Raw genomic sequence first — 18,423 nt, 5'->3', positions numbered from 1 at the left:
AGAAACATATTTCTTCTTCATGTTCAACTTTAGCAAAAGCACGCAGATCCGTTTAGTCTTCCACAATTTCATTTTAAGCCAGTCAAACAGCGATGCGTTTCCATCAAAAGCAAGAATTAAGAAATAAAGTGACTCCTGTTTCAGCAATGTTAGAAAATGTTGGAGAAAAATGGAAGATATTTTTCAAACCTCAAGGCACAAGGGTTAAACACAGTCCCGGCTCCATTGTCTCTTTCCAATCAACGCTTTTTATTTCCTTGCGCAGCGGTCTCCACAATGACCTCAGAAAAATACTTGTTTCCATGCTGCTTACGCATCAGATTTCTAGGCTTTGTATAACAGTGTGAGTAAGCTCATGAAGGAAGACAGGAAGATTGTCTGTGACACTTGTTCACGGCCTTTTAATCCATACTGATGGCCGTTCCGTACATCCCATCATGCTCTGTGCGACAGAATCAAGCCGATGGACCCGGCGTCCACTCCCAAAAAGTAGAAAGCCTGGAGAAAAAGAGAAGAGCACATTTGTAATATTCAATTCTTACTTCATACATTAGACACTGGGGCGGCTGATAGTGTTCCACAAAGTGCATTTGTAGTGACTGTTACCACAGCTACTGAGTTAATTTGGGCACTTGACGACTGCAGCTCTCTTAAGGAAGCATCGCTGTGGATTCCTGGACCATGAGCTCATAGTTCAGACTTACACACTCAGTTGCTGCTCATTTGAGACGTCAGTGACCAGTTTCAGTCAATAACGTGTCATGTTGTCATGAGATGGCACCACTGAGTGTGTTCTAAATGTGGAAAAGCTGAAAAAGATGTCTGTCTCCTATAGCCCCAAATGTCCAATTGTCTATGTCAGCTAAATACATAAGAGAAGGTTGTAGTGTGTGTGTGTGTGTGTGTTGTGTTTAAAAATACTTGGCTGCCTAGTGAGAGAGAGGCAGGCAGATGTTATTTTGGAGGCTCACATTGCATCTTAATTATGTCCTCAAGTGAGAGAGTGTTTGTGTCCTAAGACGACTGTGGTGCAGTTAAGGCCGATGACTAATGAAAGCTGACACGGCCTTCACACTGGAGCATCTACATTGATCTACACACAAACACCAGTACTTGTAAATGACCTTTAGCTTGAGTGCCTCTCAGCCGTGTGCCACCTCAAGAGTCTCTGTGTTTTCATTCCATCCAATCAACGCACCTTGTCTCAACTTTGACCACAGGAGGGGGGATGATCAGTGAAGTCAGTGGCTGAACTGATTGATGACTTTTCTTTTCTTTTTTTCATGGAAAATGGTTCATAACATCTGGCAGTTTTCAATTTATAAAACGTATACATTTACCCTTGATGTGTCTGAGTGATACTTTGACTTGTGTTTCATGTCAATCTCAGTGACACAAAGTTGGTACTGTGAACCTGATACACTCCAGCTATGGGAGGGTGTGGTGCCACACTGTCCCCCACAAGTCTAAATAAGTTAATGCAAAGAATAACCTTATCAAACCTATTTTCCAAATGTTTATGACAGCCAGTCTAATTCACCTCCATCCGAGGAAGACTTACCTTCACCAGGTCAGAGCTCCTCATCCTCCCCAGTGCTGCCCAGGTGTGCTGTGAACAGGTGTCTGTTCCGTCCCGTTTGCACGGCCTGCAGGTTCTTATAGCGCACCAGTGCCAAAGCAATCTCCGCGTTCCACGCAGTGCCGTCCTGCGGACACCGAAAGTCAATATCCTTACCCGTAGCCATGACCACGGTGAAATACACCAGCCCTCGCTTGTACTCCACGCAATCCACTGTGTCAATGCGCTCAAAACGGAGCTCCTTGGCTTTGGAGCGCCAAGCCGAGCTCGGAGCATCACCTCCGCCGCCGCCTTTGCAGTCATGCAGGCGCAGCCCTTCCTCGGTAAGCACGCAGCGCTTCTTCTTCCACAGCTGGAGGAGCCCGCTGCTGCGCTTCTCCAGCAGCCCGTCTCTCATCACTTTGCCCGGGAAAGACATGGCCACACTGAGCCGAAGCCGGAAATTTACAAAGTCTTCAGCAGTGATCCCAAGATGTATCCATTAAACACACATCTCATGTGTTACTGTGCGGCGCCAAGTGCCACCTCAGGAAAACATATCGGGTTGAGCTATGTCATTAACAATAACAGCCAATAGAACAAAGCTCATGTAGTCTGTGTTTATGATTGCAATCCATGCACAATGCAAACAGTCCGTAGAGGTTGGTAGGCTGGTCTGCCTGGATATGTTGGAACATGCCCGGCTCCTTTGTGGACCCACCCCGCCTCCTCCTGGTGACGGCAGGAGGAGATCCGGGCTGTTTATGAAATTCCCCGCGCGCGCGCGCGTGTGTGTGTGCGTGCGTGTGTGTGTCAGTGAGCGCACGTAGACAGTGTGATTTTACAGCACTGTATGTTATTGTATTTGTGTGAAATACAGTTATGGTTTTTGCCACCACCCACTTAGGTCATGCACCTGTTTATAGCAAGTAAAAGTCGTTTTTAAGTCAACTTAAAAAAAGGTTATTGGAATCAAGTTAAGCGACATTAGTTGCATTATCCGGTGTCTCTTTTGAGAGCTGGAATGCGAGTGGGTGGCAGGGTGGATAGGGAAGTCATGTTGCAATATGTGAGTGTGAGAGAGAAACAGTGTTAGAAATAAATGTCTTCATTCACCAGATATAAACCGATGACTCATCAGTCAATTAATCATTATTCTTTTGAAAACTATTTACAGTTTAGTGTATTTGCACATAAATGAGTTTATATTTGTATACATTACTGTACATAAACGACCGCACCTCCTGAAATAGGAAGGCACGTTTGAAACCAAAGCCAACTGAAAAATGATGCAGTTAAATGAAGTGGAGGAACTGGTTAACAAACTTCAAAGCCTTGCTGATTCCTCTGAAGTTGAACTGTTGTCACAGGAGGTAGTTTAATTATGGCACCTAAAAAAACGTTTTGGCAGTCTTCACATCCTTGGTGGCTGCATGGCAGGTAACAGATGAGCTTTATGGGTAGAGTGAAACTGTAATTCCCTGAACTTTAAAAGATACTGGATTTATACCAGCACTGATGCGTCACTGGCATTTTATGAGAGGAATGGATACAATGAATGTGGGACACTTATCGACACACACACACACTTCCGTCATATGTCCTTCTGTATTTTTTGCCTCAATTAAGAAGAAACAGGCACTAAAATCTTTGAACTTTATTTATTATCATTCTGTTTGGAAAGCATAAAATACAAAAAAAGCAGCATTTATTTTTTACATAGAATATTGTTAATAACATACTGAGATTTCATTCAAGGAGGAAAACAACAGGGAAGGTGCAAATCAACAATGCAGCGTTAAACAGTAATGTTTCAGTATTAAGTGTGGGTTATGTATCAGGATCAGCACAAGTAATCATCTTTGTCCTGAGGCGGAGATGGTGTTATATGTCTCACTGTTGAATCTCATAATGTAGCCCTTTATCAAGCATGTCTGTCACGTGCTATTGTCGCATAGCCACACCACAGACGACATATAACAAGACCCAGACCGATCTCCACATCGATGTAGTCAGGTGTATGACTACAGGCTGCAGTCTGCCCTCTGCAGTAAGAAGACAGTCAGCGCAGCTTTCTGCAGAAATGTCAATGGAGATCTCAGTGGTCGGCTCTCTACTGAGTATTCACCAGCGCCCCGGCTCCCAATCCAAACCCAAATCCCTTGGGACCAAAGTGTTTGCCATAACAAGCTGTTTGAAGGAGAAAACAAAGGTAATTAAAAAAACACTCCATGGCTAAAAAAAAACACTGTATCCTTCAGTTAACAGCAGTTTAACAGCGTGTCTTAAGCATTTGAACTCCAGCTGTCATTCGCGTGAATGTTTGTAATTCCACCTGTGGTTTTCCTGCCTCCTCCCTCTGTGTTGTTGTTTTTTTCGTGCTAAAGTCACCCAGTGAGTATTACTGAGTAATATTACCATTCCAGTGCCGTGGTCACACATTTAGAATGGGGCTTAACGTCACTGCCTCTATGGAAATGGAGGTAATCGACCCTTTTCACAACTCGTCAAAGCAAGAAGGTAAAGATGTAAAGACGGACCATGAAGTGTCCCAGTAGGCCATATCAGTGAGGGAGCATGCACATGACCAGAGCCCTGGAACTGACTCCCCTGAATGAAATGCAGCCATTCTTAATGTTTTTCTTGCTTTGACAAGTCAAAATCTCTTCCAGGAAAAGATGTTTGATGAACTTAATTTACGTGTAATGCTTTGAATATCACTAACATCTCGAAAGATAAACCCAAGTTTAAAACAACACATGGGATACTAGAACTTTAAATAAATTAGCACCCTGCAACAATGCTATGTGAGGCAGAGAAGTGCACTTCAATAATCACCGAAGTCTGGTTTGAGTTCTGAGCCTGTTCCTTTAAGTCAACAAAAACATGAATGAAACAAGCTTTTGAGCTATTTTTCCGATTCCTGCCAATGTTCTTGTTGTGCACTTTAGGATATCTTTGTGTCTTGCGGGGCCCGCTGCTGCATTCTTGAGTTTATTCAACTCAGTCACCCACACACGGGCCATTAACAAAACATAGCAGTTCAATTAATTTTATTTAAGACTTTAAGACTGGACATTTGATTGTTGCAAACAATCATCCCCCCCTACTTTAAGATGTGCAATCTTGTTCTTTTAATGGTCGCACTGTATAGTTTGTGGTTGTATTGAATGGTATATCACAAATCATAGTCTCTTTCAGACAAATGCAGCCTGAATGGATCAATGCGAGTCATGCCGCCTGGCTTCACTGCTCTGGACCAAAAACAGGTCTGACATGAGATTACTATGCAATTACTATCTTGTTGGCTGCAACTTCTAGACCAGTTGACCATGAACGAAATGTCAGCGTGAACTTGAACGCGCTTGTAAATGTATGGAAGAGACCATATGTGGTCTGGTGTGTTTATATGTTTTAGCAGTTCAGCAGATGTGTATGGAACCACAGGGCAAACCTAGGTCTTGTGTTGTGTGTTAAATGTGCATTCAAAATTGCATGTGCAGTACCAAACACAGGGTTTCTGTTTAGGAAGTGAGCTTTTACCTTTGCAGTAGATTTCTCCATCCCTATCAGCTTGTGTGGTTGACTCAAGGCTCTTATTACATGTGGCACAAGTGAAACATCCAATCTTATGCCATGCCTATAAACACATGAATAGAAGATCCATTTTAGAAAGGGGTGTATTTTTTTGCAAGCGTGAGCATGCGCGTTTATATCTGTGTGTTTTTCCTTACACTCCCAGCTCCAATCACTTTCTCAGCAGCGTAGACGGCCTTGCCACAACGAGGGCACTTGTCTGACCCTCCAAACTTCTGAGCCAGGCTGGATGGGTTTGGGTTGCTGCTGGTGGGGCGATGAGGAGCAGGTCTGATGGGGACAGAGATACACCGTGGATCAAGGGCCTTTAAGAGAAGTGTGTGTGCATGTGTTTGTGTGTTACTCACTCTTCATGTTTAATACCCAGAGACTCTCCCTTGTCCATGCTGAGTGTCCCTGCTCCCTGGCCATAACCGTAACCTTTTGGCCCGTACTTCTTGCCGTAGCACGCCTTGCAGTAGACTTCATCCATATGAACAGCTACAGTTGTGCTGTCCAAGTTCTTCCTACACACCACTGCGAAAACGGTAGCATGCACACCAACACACTTACATGCATATTCTTCTTTTGCATATTTGTGCTCATGTTTTTGAGCGCATTCATCTCTTTAGATATTCTAATCTAAATTCCATCGCAGGAATGTTCGATTACAAAGCAGTAACACAAATAACTCTCACAACTCCAGAAACCTACACATTTTTCGAATTGAGTGACAGGAGGAAATCTGCCGTAGAAGAATGCAAGTTACACATTGATGCTTATAAGTATTTACATTAGCTTGAATTTCCCCCCCCCCCTTTTTTTAGGACCCATGCATGGTACCTATAGCAGCATTTTCTTTTATTAAGCCACGCCACTTATGCATTTACATTTTTCTTTGAGGGTAGATGATCAACAGCTCACATTCGGTGAGTATTACTTGTGACTGTAGTGATAAGTGTCAGAAATTCAGCGGTTTCCACGTTGACAATGACAGGAAGAAGCAAAGAGTTTACTCACTGCACAGGAAGCAGGACTTGTGGAAGCTCCGCCCGTCGCAGAGTACCTCTTCTGCAAAGTAGACTGTCGTCTGACAGCGGCCACACGTGTTTCCTCCTCCTAATGGCATCCTTTAGTAATTGCATGCAGCACGAACACAGACACACAAACACACGCTGTGAGAATCGCTTTATAATTGTCCAGAATCTGTCAATAAAGATACAGAACCTGAACAAAGAGACTGCGATTAACTGCGTTTCAGACAGGAATAGCTAGCAGTGAGTTAGATGGTAAGAAAATAGGAAAATGCTGTGACCGTTTCTTAAATAGTTTATTGGTATTCTTTGTAATGCCCAGAGACTGTAATTTCACTCCTGCCAGTTCTCTGTGGCTTCTGTAAAGGACCAGCAAGCAAGCAGTGAAGCAGAAAACACTTTTTCTTTTTTTTTTCTTTAGCTAGAGACGATATTTGCTCTCTTGTAAACTGAAGACATCCATGTGGAAGTAATGTGAAATGTGACTTTCCTGAGGAGTCTTAAAGTTGGTGGAATGTGAAAGACCCTGGCATCCTGTCGGTTTCTACCCAGCATGACCCTCCCATTCCAGTCTCGCGTATCCACATTCCTGATCCACATCACATTACCATGCAAACCCTCCCACCTCCCTGACTCCCACCATCCTCTCCCTGCCTGTCTGTCTCAGTCTGCATCCCTTCTGCAGACTTCTACATCTGACTTGTAGGTTTGTTCTATTAGGCAGGACATATTTTGAAGAAGCAGTTGCGACTCTACTATACTCTATTTTTCTCATGGCCAGAGGATGGAGCTGAGCCATTCAGAGCACAATATGGAAGTGTCACTTCCCATCACCCGTGGACACACTTCCTGTGTGTACCAAATTACCTCGCTCCCTATTCTTAAACAGAAAGTACAACACCGACCCCAAAATTAAGGATGTGAAACATAGGGGGAAGTGAAAGACCTTGATTATTAATTATTAATGGAATTTTTAGGATTGTTTTTTGCAGTTTGTGTATTCTACAGTCCTGGAAACAGGACAAGAGCTTTTTTTTTTTTTGGTCCAGGCTTTTTTAGAAAAATATCCGTTTCGATTTTTCCAGCAGCCCAACTTGGAAAACATGACTAGAAGTGGTCAGAAGTCTCAAAGAACTCGAACTCTTTCATGCCGTTTTACAGGCAGGACAATCAATGAGGAGCAGAAAAAGAATGTAGAAGCTGAGACATGAGACAAGAGTGTCATGATGTAAAGATTACTCCAACTCCCAGCTAAAGGACAAAGTACGTTTACAAAGGCTGAGAAAAAAGCAGGTTAGTCACTTCATTAAGATTTGCTAAATAGTATGCGCAGTTTTCTTGAAGATGAATTCTGGTACATGTTGATAATTGTGGCTCTGCAGGTTTAGACGTGTGTGGACACAGACTGTTGTGCAGGAATGTTCACATAGAATAGAGTGAATGAGAGGTAAGACGTGAGAGCAAATCAGGAAGTTTGTTCATCAAGTAAATGTGTGTGACATTCGTTGCCTACAATTCTGTATCAAACTTTGTTGCCGTCACCAGAGAGCATTTAAGATCTTTGCTTAAAGTATTGAGTTGTCTTGTTCGTGAGTGTTCCACATTGTGCTACTGTTTAACACACTTTGCAAACTCTAATGCATGAAAGCTATTCAAACAAAGGCGTCTCCTCTGGCCTGACTTACACAGAAAATACAGATTCCTTTTCCCATCATGCATCGGCACAAAGAGTAGGAAATGAGATACAGTAAGAGGCAAGCAGGAAGCGTAAGCAGGCTGTAATATATTAACATTACTCACCTGCAGTTAGGTGCTGTCAGTCAGTGATGGACGAGTTGAAGGTTGACTTTATCCTGGTGAAACTGTTGCTGGTTGGAGGAGCTTCTGTTGTTGCTGCTTCAGTCCGCAAAGTTATGGCGTGTCGAGCAACAGGGGAGTTTCTGAGAGAGAGAGAGAGAGAGCGAGCGAGAGAGGGAGAGGGAGAGAGCGAGAGAGAGAGAGAGGTGTGAATGGGGAGGGAACTTGGATTGAAAAACTGTGTGATGACGTGCACCGTGGAAATATCTCATACCTACTAAGAATTAGAGCCAGAAACAGTGAATAAGAAAGATAAACTACATGCAGAAAACATATAAAGTAGCAACAATATATATTTATAAGCACAGAAATATAAAAGTAGAAGCTAGAGTGGTGCAGAAGCATTTTCATTTCAAATGACGACTTCTTTTTTTTTTTGGTTGCAATTTTCTTCCCTCCCCTCCGTTTCCTTTTTGTTTTGGATTCCTGCAGCCTCGTTCATTATTTTACTTGCTGGTGCTAAATTGCAGGATGCTAAAAGTAGGTTCATGTATGAAATAATGTCTTTGGGTGCAGGCTGGGCTTTACATGAAATCTTTCAAAAAGCCTCAATCCACATTGATGAGGAAGTTTTACAGTCTTGGAAGTTTTCTATCTTTGTCTTAAATTCTCATGCCAGTCCTGAATGTTCATGGTGAGGGATACCATACAGAACCTGCATTGTGTGATATCCAAACCTGAGAATAGAGAACAGGACTGTTGACAGATACTTCCTTCCTGGGTTACCTTGGTCTCCCCCTAGATTTTTAAACAGGACTAAGATTAGGTGGAAGTGATTGTTGACACTTCCAGCTGACTGCATCAGTGTTTTATCTTATGAGCCAGTAAATTCATCACACAATCTATTTTTTTTCTAAATCTGTCTCTCCAGAGGTTAACCCTTTAGCAGATAATCAGTTTGAGGAGTCAAATGGTAAAATGTTTTCCCTCTTACACATTAAACAGGACGCAATCTCAAAGTACTTCCAGCCTTTGTACTTTATCGCCTCGACCTTTAGGGACTAGCTGGTAAAGGTCAATCTGGTGTGCTCAATGGATGAGAAAGCAATAATTGAAGTGGATTGAGAAGCTGCTTGACAATGTTGGCAGATGAAGCAGAGTGAATGATGAGCGTTCAGCTCTACTATGATGGAGCTCTGCTACCACCGTGTGGTCATTGTGGGTACTGCACACCAGTAAAAAAGGAAGCTAGAAGCGGTTACTCCTTATATATTTATGTAAATAACATAATAATAACATAATAAAGACCCAAAGGGGAACTCCACCGATTTTACGCATCAAAGTCTGTTTACAGATCTTGGGGAATATCACTGCCACTGAAAATGAAAAGAATCCGGGTGTGTGGCGTTAGAGATAAGTGAGCATACCAAACCTCTGTGGCCTGCTCCTCATCTGTACTTAAGGTTAGAGAATGGAGGCTACATTAGCAGCTACTAGAATAATGCGCTCAAATCTCTGACTGAACTATCAGCGATCAAGTTGCATTGTGGGTATTGTGGATTCCATGCCCTGAAAAGCAAGAAAACGCATGGAATAAAAGACGATTTCTTCTTAGATTTTGATAATTATTTTAACGTAATCGACAATGACATAGGAACACAATGCTAAATCAATGGAGTACTATTTTAAACAAGTAATTGATTATCAAAAGGCTGCTAAATGGACTTATCAATTAAATACTCATTCCAGCCCAATCCGAATTTGTCCTTACAAATGTGTTAGGTGGAAACGTTGTAAATATAAATAGATATCAATAACATGCGGGATGATAATGACAGCCGGCATGTTTTGTGTTGTAAATAAGGGAGACACTTGCAGGAGATCATTGCAAATTCAACAATGAGAAGTGAAAATCAAAAGTTGAATTAAGAAATGTTCAACATGTTATAGAAACAAAAACACTCAGGAGAAGAATCAAAGATGGGTTTATTCTATACATTAAAACACACACGCTCCACGCACGTTCCACACATTCAATGCATTTAAAGTAAACATTATTCCACTTCAGACACAACCAAAACCGCTGTAACATGTTGACGTGCATGCACACAGATCCTGATGAAATGTTTTGTACTCTGTACAATGCCTCGGCAGCCTCAGCTTCTCAAAACATGTTAAAGCTGTGGGAAGCCGGGCCTCAACTATTTCCACCTTCATCTCTGTGGCTGGCACCTCCCATCCTATCCAGAACTTTATGAGGCTCTTGAGCTCAGCCGGAGACGCTGTGTTGAAGAAGCAGCCGATCAGTCGACACAGACTCTGCTAAGACGGCTTCATGCAACAGTAGCTCAAAAGATGTCCCTGTAACAGCAGTCGTACATACCCTTTTCAATAAATGTTTTCAAGTAGCCAGATGCTCTGCATACATCCATGACATCGGACTCCTCGTCATCTTCATTTTTGTAGCTCTCAAAGATGACAGTTATACACGATGGCCATATGATGCAATCCAAGATCAGCTGAAATCACACGGAACTCCGGCTGTATCTAAAATAGTCTTTAATCCTTTTAGTATTTGAATTAGGTGCAGTTTAAAGTCCAGAGGGAATTCATTTTTGTGAAGGAAAATGAGAACAATAAATTGGACGACTGAGATGTGTCTGTGCTGCTCTACCTGAGGTGTGACTTGTGCTTCGGATTCCCTGGGAAACAGGATGGGGATTACATCTCTTCTGCGACTGAGAAGCGGCCACAGTCCCGTCTCTTTTAAGCCTTTTTGGAACTGATTGATTTGATGCCTCGTTCGCTCGATAACCTTCAAGACCTTGTCAATTATTGTTGGACTTTGTTGCCGATGCAGAGGGACATCTGATGGTTTTGGCAAAAGATTCATCTCAGATTTTGCTTGAGTTGACAAGTGCACTGATTCTAGGCGACAAGTAGATGTCAACTCTGCATCTTGGTAACAACACAGCATTTGCAACAAATTGCTGAAATGGCAGGCAGCAAAGAAAGTGTCTTTCTGAGCCATTGTCCAAATAGTTTGAGAGAGATAAGGATGTGGGAAATACACTTTGGAATACTTTTTAAGGACATAGGGAAATGATACTGTCTTCAGTTTAATCTCTTTAGTGTGTTCAGCAATAGCGAGGAGAGAATGAGTTGAGAAACTGAAGTAGAGTAAATAAAAACACATGACATTACAGCATGCAAGAGAAGCTGTTCAGACAGCAATTTCCTGTTGGTGGCATTCGGTGCTGGCAGCCCATAGGACAGGCAGAGCTGATGGATGGCGTCAAATTCTTTTAATTCATCGTCTCCATCAAGCTGGAATAAAACATAATGAAAATCATGTGTTATTCATGCCGCATGCATAGAATGAATAACGTTGAGTGTAGTTTTATGAGGCTGAGTTTAGTGCGTTAAGTGACAAATAGAGAGGGTTTTTAGGTAGAACATATCATATATATCTTTTATGTTATGTGTTGACGTTAGTTAAACTCAATGCTCACCATTGTCACAGTGTCTCGGACAATATCGCGGAAAATATAATATTAACTATTTGGAATATACGGTGTCCACAAATGAAGCTTTAAGGGACTATAATGACCATATATATATATATATATCCTTGAAAAAAAGATTCAATTGTAGAACCATGTACCTGTGCTACTTGACGTAACTTCTTCTGTTGCTTCCATTTCTAGGTACTGACCCGATCATAATGGGCAGTCGGTTCCAACAATCTGAGAGAAAAGGATTGATAGTAAGGTATCAGGTAAATGCCAAATGCTGTTGACAGATCCAGTGTGCATCAGGTCAGTGTAACAGTGAGCTCACGACTAGAGGACGTAAATTACAGCCTTTTGTGTTTAAGCAAGCCTTTACTTGAAACATGTCAAATTTCAGGGCTGCTGTCTTGGAGGTATGCAGCTTTTCTTACAAGCGACCCTCAGGCAGGAGGGAAGAGGGAGTCATGTTTACTGCTCCTCAAACTTCAACCTATACTTCTGACCATTAGCGTGAACATTTGCTTTTCTATCTGCAGTACATTGCTTTTGAGTGTTTCATTTAGTCATAGGGATTGTCTACATTGTAATTTGAATATCTTGGTCTGTTATGTACACAGCATCTGTTGCGTGTGTGTCCATCCTGGGAGAGGCTGCTCTTCCGGAGGTGACATGGGTTTGTTTTTTCATATTCGAAGCAAGGGTGTCATATGCTGTGCAGATTGTAGAGCACCCTGAGGCAAATTTGTGATATTATGTTATATAAATAAACTTGACTTGATTTGACTTTTTAAGTTTTTCAATGGATGAATTTCACTGCGTTGGTTATACATCAAACATATTGTTTCCCTTATAATTCAAAACTTTAAAAAATGAATGATTTAAATTCATAAAAGTTGTTCAAGGTAAAATCGAGTCTTATGTGTATATCCATTGAGTTGAAACGTGCATGGATGAGGACCTTGTACAATATCGTTTTTGAACAGGTTTAACAGGAAGAGTGAGGTTGCAGCTGTGCTTACCTGTGAAGGTCTGTGACAGTCTTCTCTGTTTCCTGTGTTTGCTGTCATTGGGGCTGTGTGGGAGTTCCAACTGCTAGTAGTCTAAGCTGGTTTAACTTGTCTGTACAGGTATTGCAAACTGTGAAGAGTGCAGCTTAGTTTACGGCAGCTGCGTTTTTTTAAAGGGAAACCTTTTAAAGGGGACAGTCAACAGATTCTGCTGGCATTACGGGTCACATGGTCAAACGGTTGAAATCTAAATTACAATATGAATTACCTAATTACGTTATTTTATACAAATAGCAGCAACACTGTAAGATTGATTCCTGAAGTAACTTAGTGTAGAAGATGTAATAACAGCAGTAATGTGCTCCGTTCTCTTGGTTCTCGTTAGAACCTTGTCAGCAGCATCCTGAATGAGCTAACATTGTCGAACTGTCTTTTCGGGAAGACCGGACAAGACACCGCTGTTAACATCCTCCCTGATGAAAATGAAGGCACTATTTGTTTTATATGATAAAATGCTGATTTAGTAAATGCCTTGAGGCGACTGCTGAAGCTCAAACATTTAAAAACAATGAACTAGCATCGAGATGACCGACAACATTCATTCTTTCCTACTTGTTGGCAAATGCAATGATCTCCGTCTCCTGTTTATTTCATTGAAATAACTTTAAACACATTGATAGAGTGAGTCTAAGAGACCATAGAGTTAGTAAAGCCATGCTAGTGGCTATATGTGAGGATGTACTAGTGTACAGCGTGTGGTGTCTCTTTTCGTTCTATCGACACGTATTTTGTCAGATATCAAGTATTGGAAAAATTGAGTAATGAAAGTGTGCACTGTGAAGACCCTTCATGAGAGTGACGTGTTAGTATCACTTAGCGAAATCAAATGTAATGTAATTAACATAATAATAATAAAGCCCCCCCCCCCTCCCTCCCCCGCAATCCTGCAAGCGATTCGGATAATAGATGGATGGATGATACATGTTATTGCTAGTAGCTGTAGATCTGTCTCTATTGGCTAAATCCTTATTGTCACAAATACATTCGCAGTACTGGTTCCTCTTTCCCTTTCTGGGTTTGCGATGTAGAACCGTTCTAATGTGGAATCTGTTTAGCCTTACATATAAATGGCCTCATCTCAAACTGGGACACGGTGTAAGTTGACGCCACCTAGTGTTAACAGTGCAGTCACATGAGGTACAGTCACACACGGAGACAAACTCAGGATGTTGATGAAGTCGGTGGATTGAGCTCTGTGGTGATAAGATACAAACTTCCACAGGGAACAGGGGACTTCCTCTGCGCTACATTAACCTGTTATGTTGTTCTCTCTTCTCTCTTCTGTGTTCTTCCTTTACTTTACACCTCATCTCAGTGAAACTACACATCTGAGGCCTCATGTTCCAGACAGTCAACATGTTAGAGTAGCCCCCCTCCATGCCTCCATCCCTCCAGATGCCCCTCGGGGTGACAGTGACACAAGTATCCCATTGTCACAACAGCGTCTCTCAGGGGGGAGGACATGCTTTGGAGGACATCAGTAGATTAGCTATGACATTAACCCCCCTCTGCATAACACACACACACACACACACACACACACACACACACACACACACACACACACACACACACACACACTCTCTTCACAGACGCTTGCACACTCCTACCCATAATCCCTCTGTTTTCAAGTCACTTCCCGTTTCATGAGCCACTGAGACAAAGCAACAGATCATGTGAGTGTTTTTTTTTTGCTTGTGGGTGACTTTGGAGTGAGTTTCACACATTTTAATTCCCTGTCGGGAGCTGAAAAAACAGAAGAGCAGCCTGGACATTAATGTGAGTATTTAGAGATGAGCACTTAAGTGATCGTGGTCTACTGCATGCAGGGTATAGTACTGTGTGATATGTGCATGAGTGTAGAGAAAAGAGGGAGGGGGGAGTTTATGTGTACAGTTGTGCATGTGTTCAGTATGTGTGGGGGAGGTGCTGTGCTTGTTGGGAAATGTCCTAATAGTATTTTTTTCAATGTGTCATGCTTGGTTCGTCAGTTGATGTATTTATTTGTTGACACATTTTCCTGTATGTATCTCTTCAGCATAGACTTGCAGACCATGTCAAGTGGCAGCACAGTGTTAGCACAGCCAGTCAATGCCTAATCAATATGTGATCAGCGAGAGAGCTCTCAGGCTGTACTTAACTGCAAGATCAAGACCGCGAAGACCGTAAAGACCCTTACAGACCGTTCAGTCTAATGATTGATTGAACACACGCCGTGAGAGAAAAATATGCTGCAGAATGTACACTGTAAAAACGGGAGAATCGCAGACATATTTTATGGGTCTGATCCTATTGTGTGTCACGATCTTCATTAAATATTCAGCACAGTCCGGCATGTCACTGTGTCGAACTGTAAGCCAGCACAGCAGAAATATGAGAAGAGAGAATAGAGCGAGCAATGCAAAGAGAGTAAGAGACTGAGATGCAGAGAAAGACAGAAAGAGCCCGGCGAGAGAACGGGGATCGAAAAGCAAGCAAGAAATCTCAGAGTAAGCAGGCGCTTTTCTATTTAACTCAAAACAAACACCTTGTGATGAGACACATATGTAATCCAGGAGTCAAAATAGCAATTTCAAGTGCTTACTGTGATCGACGCTGTTTCACACCTCCCTGGTGTTGCACAGTGTGTCTCACTGCTGTTACATTTAAACATTTTCCTCTTTTTGTAAACAAGCAGATTTATAAGTAGGGATGGACAGAAGCTACAGTCAAGGGCAGGTCTGGTGGACGTATGTCATTACTCTTTATTTGTCAGCTGGGAAAAGACGTCAATAGAAGGTTTACTCTGCACATGTTGATCATGTTTCCAGCCGCTCTCCTCTTTTCTCTCTTTCACTGTCTTCCTTCTTTCATTAGAGGTGTGGGCCAATTTAGAGGAGTGATGGATGGGCTGTGCAGACACAGATATAGACGCAGATCTATCATTAGAATGCCATGTTTCTTTTACTGTCTTATTTCATCCGGCTTCCCCTGACCACCAAATAGACTTTAAAAGCACGATGATGGGTTTCAGCTCTTCACATTTGTGGCTACATCTGCTTAATTACCATGTCTTATTACTCACACTATACAGACACCCCCCCCTTCTCACGCACACAAACCACACTCATCCAGCTAATGGACCAGCCTGTCTCTGCTTTTGCTGGGCTTATATTTCACCTCGGAGAGGGAGGGAGCTCAGCCAACAGGTCCATTACGGGGAGAGAGAGAGAGAGAGAGAGAGAGAGAGAGAGAGAGAGAGAGAGAGAGAGAGAGAGAGAGAGAGAGAGAGAGAGAGAGAGAGAGAGAGAGAGAGAGAGCGAGAGAGAGAGAGAGAGAGAGAGAGAGAGAGAGGGATTGTGATGAGGGGAGGAAAAAATAAAGAGAGGGGCGGGGATACGGCTGCAGGCGTACTGCGGCAGCAGAGCGGCATGACGTGATAGAGGGGTGAAATGATAGACAGAGGGACACACACACAAATGCACATGCTCGCACCTCAGAAGTCCGCCAGGCAGAAGTAGACAGAAGCAAAGGCAGGGACTCAGCCAGAAGCACTCAGCAGCATACAGATTGGAGACAAACTCACTTGCTGCTTTCTATCCCGATGCTTGCAGAGGGTGAGTGTAGCCTTGCTTCATATTTTGGATTTATGTCCATGCATTTGTCAATGTGACCGTGTATGTCCCCTTGATGGTTTGTGTGAATCTTATTTGTGTAAACGTAACTGCGAATGCCAGTTTCTGTGAGCAGACAAACACAAACCCTATGTTTTAAAAGGACGACGATGTTCACAATCAGCAGCGTAGCAGTGAGATGGTGGTAGAGTGGAAGAGAGAGAGGTTAAAAGAAAGAAAGGCAGAGCTTAAGTGGGATGAAAAGAGGGGGAGAAGGGATGATATGGGGGGGGGGGGGGTGTTCCATAGCCAGGGGTGACGTGATGTGATCTGCCTGAGTCAGCGTTTATATAGGCTGGATGACTCAGTGCAGCATGCATAGCATACATAATAGACTGTGTGTCCAATACCTGTGGTGAGTGTTGGATGATGTGAAGAGTTGTAGTACTGAATCAGAATGGAGGGAAACTGTGCACACATGTTGATGTTTATGTGGTTAGTAGTCTGATTAGGCTCTCTCCTGTTTGTTTTTGTGTGGGTGCTCGTGTTTGTCTGCCCATGCTTCTATAATGAGTGCAACTGGAGTGGACGTGTGAGTGCTAGACATGCTTCATTTTTCCAATTTGCAAGTGATTCACATTCTCTGTAGAAACCCCGACAATGATGACTTTTCCATGTGGTTGTACCAGGCTGTGTTGAAACTTCAGTTTACTAGTTATCCTCTGTGAAAGAAATCCCTTGCATAACCACTGGAAATCAAGATACATTGTGATGAAGTCAACACCAAAACAAGTCAACTACCGTATCTTCCTGTGCAGTTGACAAACTGGACATACAAGGTATGCTGTGGCATTTTTGAGGATGACAGAACGTGTGTCATTGCAGGTCACTAGTGTAGGCCAAGGCAATTTCCATTTGGGTTACTGACTCATGCTAACATAAACAGTCTTCAGTTCATTGTTCAAACTGAGATTTTTTTTTAATGTCTGTGAAATGACGTTTTTCCGCCAAAATATGGGAGCACTGATTTCATCGAAGAAAGTGACTTTGAAAATGACTCGCCTCAGTGCGGGGCGCTCTGATTCGCTGAAAATGTCGTTCCTGTTTGTCACAGCTTCCTGTCTCGGTGAATGGAGAGGCACTGCGGACCAATGGGAGGGCAGTGGTGAGGATGCAACAGTGAGCCAGGAAAAAACAGCCCATTGTTCGTGGGACTACGCAGAAGTGTGACCACTCTCCTGCAGGCTCTGGCTGCTCGGCCTATCGGCACACTGACGGACCCGGGACACCACTGAGAGGTAAGACACCGGAGAGACAGCAGATCTGGCACATGACATTTCACAAAAAGCCTTTCATGAGCTTCAGAAGTTATTCTGGTGTGTCTTCTTACAGGAATCCGAACAGCACATTGGAGCGTTTTTTTTGCACCACCGTGTGTCACTAGCATATTGTAAGAGGATTTATGACAGCACATTGTCGCTGTTCTTTTGGTTGTTGTCATAATGGAGCTAATTACATTCATTTATATCCACACTGGGTGACACACACAGACACACAGTCACTGCTAATGTGCTTCAGTTCACAGACAGAGAGGCCAGTGTTACCACCTCATTTATTGATTTTGGTGATGAGTCAGAGGATTTTCATGGCTAGGGTGAGGGTGCGTATTTGTGTGAGAGAGAAGATATGCATGTTTCTTTGAACAGAGGTACAGTAACGGAATTCAGGCTGAGTTTGTCATGGGACAGCGTGGCTAAAATGATGTAATAAGATTATGAAGTTAAAAGCTAACATCTAATGCCGGCTGCCACGCTATCTTTCTTGTTTTTCTACTTACAGAACGTATATATCTGACCTGCTGTCTTTCATTATTGATGTGAAAAGAGTACATGTACTGCAGTTCTCCTCCTGAATATGTGGAGAGAGATAGAAAATTTGAAGATGAGTGAAAGAAGAGTCCCTGCTGCTGTTGCACACAGTGTCCAGCAGATGTCAGTACCATCCTAGCAGAATCATTTTGGACGAGTCAAACTCTCTGGTTTCTTTACGCTCGACCAATGATCATTAAATTCAATTGCAACTAAAATACTAAAATCACCATGTTTTCGTTACCGTGTTTTCGCCATTATACAAAAGTCATTATCTTCTCCAACACGCCAACACACTTGTATACAAATACGATTCATTTTATTGTTTAATTGTAGGTCATTGGTGCTATATACACAAAACAATGTCCACATACTTGTGTACTTTTGTACATATTAGTCCTGTCTATTCTTCGCATTT

At 42.6% G+C, this 18,423-nt stretch overlaps 3 protein-coding genes across 3 annotated transcripts in view; 1 reads left to right on the top strand and 2 right to left on the bottom strand.

The window, feature by feature from the left end:
- phlda3 (pleckstrin homology-like domain, family A, member 3) lies at positions 1 to 2,210 on the bottom strand. The gene is made up of 2 exons (XM_079273479.1): positions 1,562 to 2,210; positions 1 to 498 (listed from the first exon to the last, which is right to left on the bottom strand). Exon 1 carries the CDS (start codon positions 1,995 to 1,997, stop codon positions 1,572 to 1,574), a length of 426 nt encoding a protein of 141 aa, XP_079129605.1. The 5' UTR covers positions 1,998 to 2,210; the 3' UTR covers positions 1 to 498; positions 1,562 to 1,571.
- A 1,000-nt stretch (positions 2,211 to 3,210) lies between these two features.
- LOC306780425 (cysteine and glycine-rich protein 1-like) lies at positions 3,211 to 8,105 on the bottom strand. The gene is made up of 6 exons (XM_079272803.1): positions 7,969 to 8,105; positions 6,155 to 6,264; positions 5,503 to 5,671; positions 5,293 to 5,425; positions 5,102 to 5,198; positions 3,211 to 3,748 (listed from the first exon to the last, which is right to left on the bottom strand). The coding sequence occupies exons 2-6, from the start codon at positions 6,261 to 6,263 to the stop codon at positions 3,672 to 3,674; spliced, it is 585 nt and encodes a 194-aa protein (XP_079128929.1). The 5' UTR covers position 6,264; positions 7,969 to 8,105; the 3' UTR covers positions 3,211 to 3,671.
- A 9,293-nt stretch (positions 8,106 to 17,398) lies between these two features.
- nav1a (neuron navigator 1a) overlaps positions 17,399 to 18,423 on the top strand; it is a 74,808-nt gene continuing 73,783 nt past the window's right edge. Inside the window, exon 1 of the mRNA XM_079273538.1 lies at positions 17,399 to 17,435. The gene's annotated coding sequence lies outside the window, so the exon portion shown is untranslated. The remainder of the gene's footprint in view (positions 17,436 to 18,423) is intronic.

Source organism: Melanostigma gelatinosum (genome assembly GCF_949748355.1).
Source record: "Melanostigma gelatinosum genome assembly, chromosome: 8".
NCBI classification, from domain to species: Eukaryota; Metazoa; Chordata; class Actinopteri; order Perciformes; family Zoarcidae; genus Melanostigma; species Melanostigma gelatinosum.
This window is presented reverse-complemented; position numbering and strand designations above follow the sequence as displayed.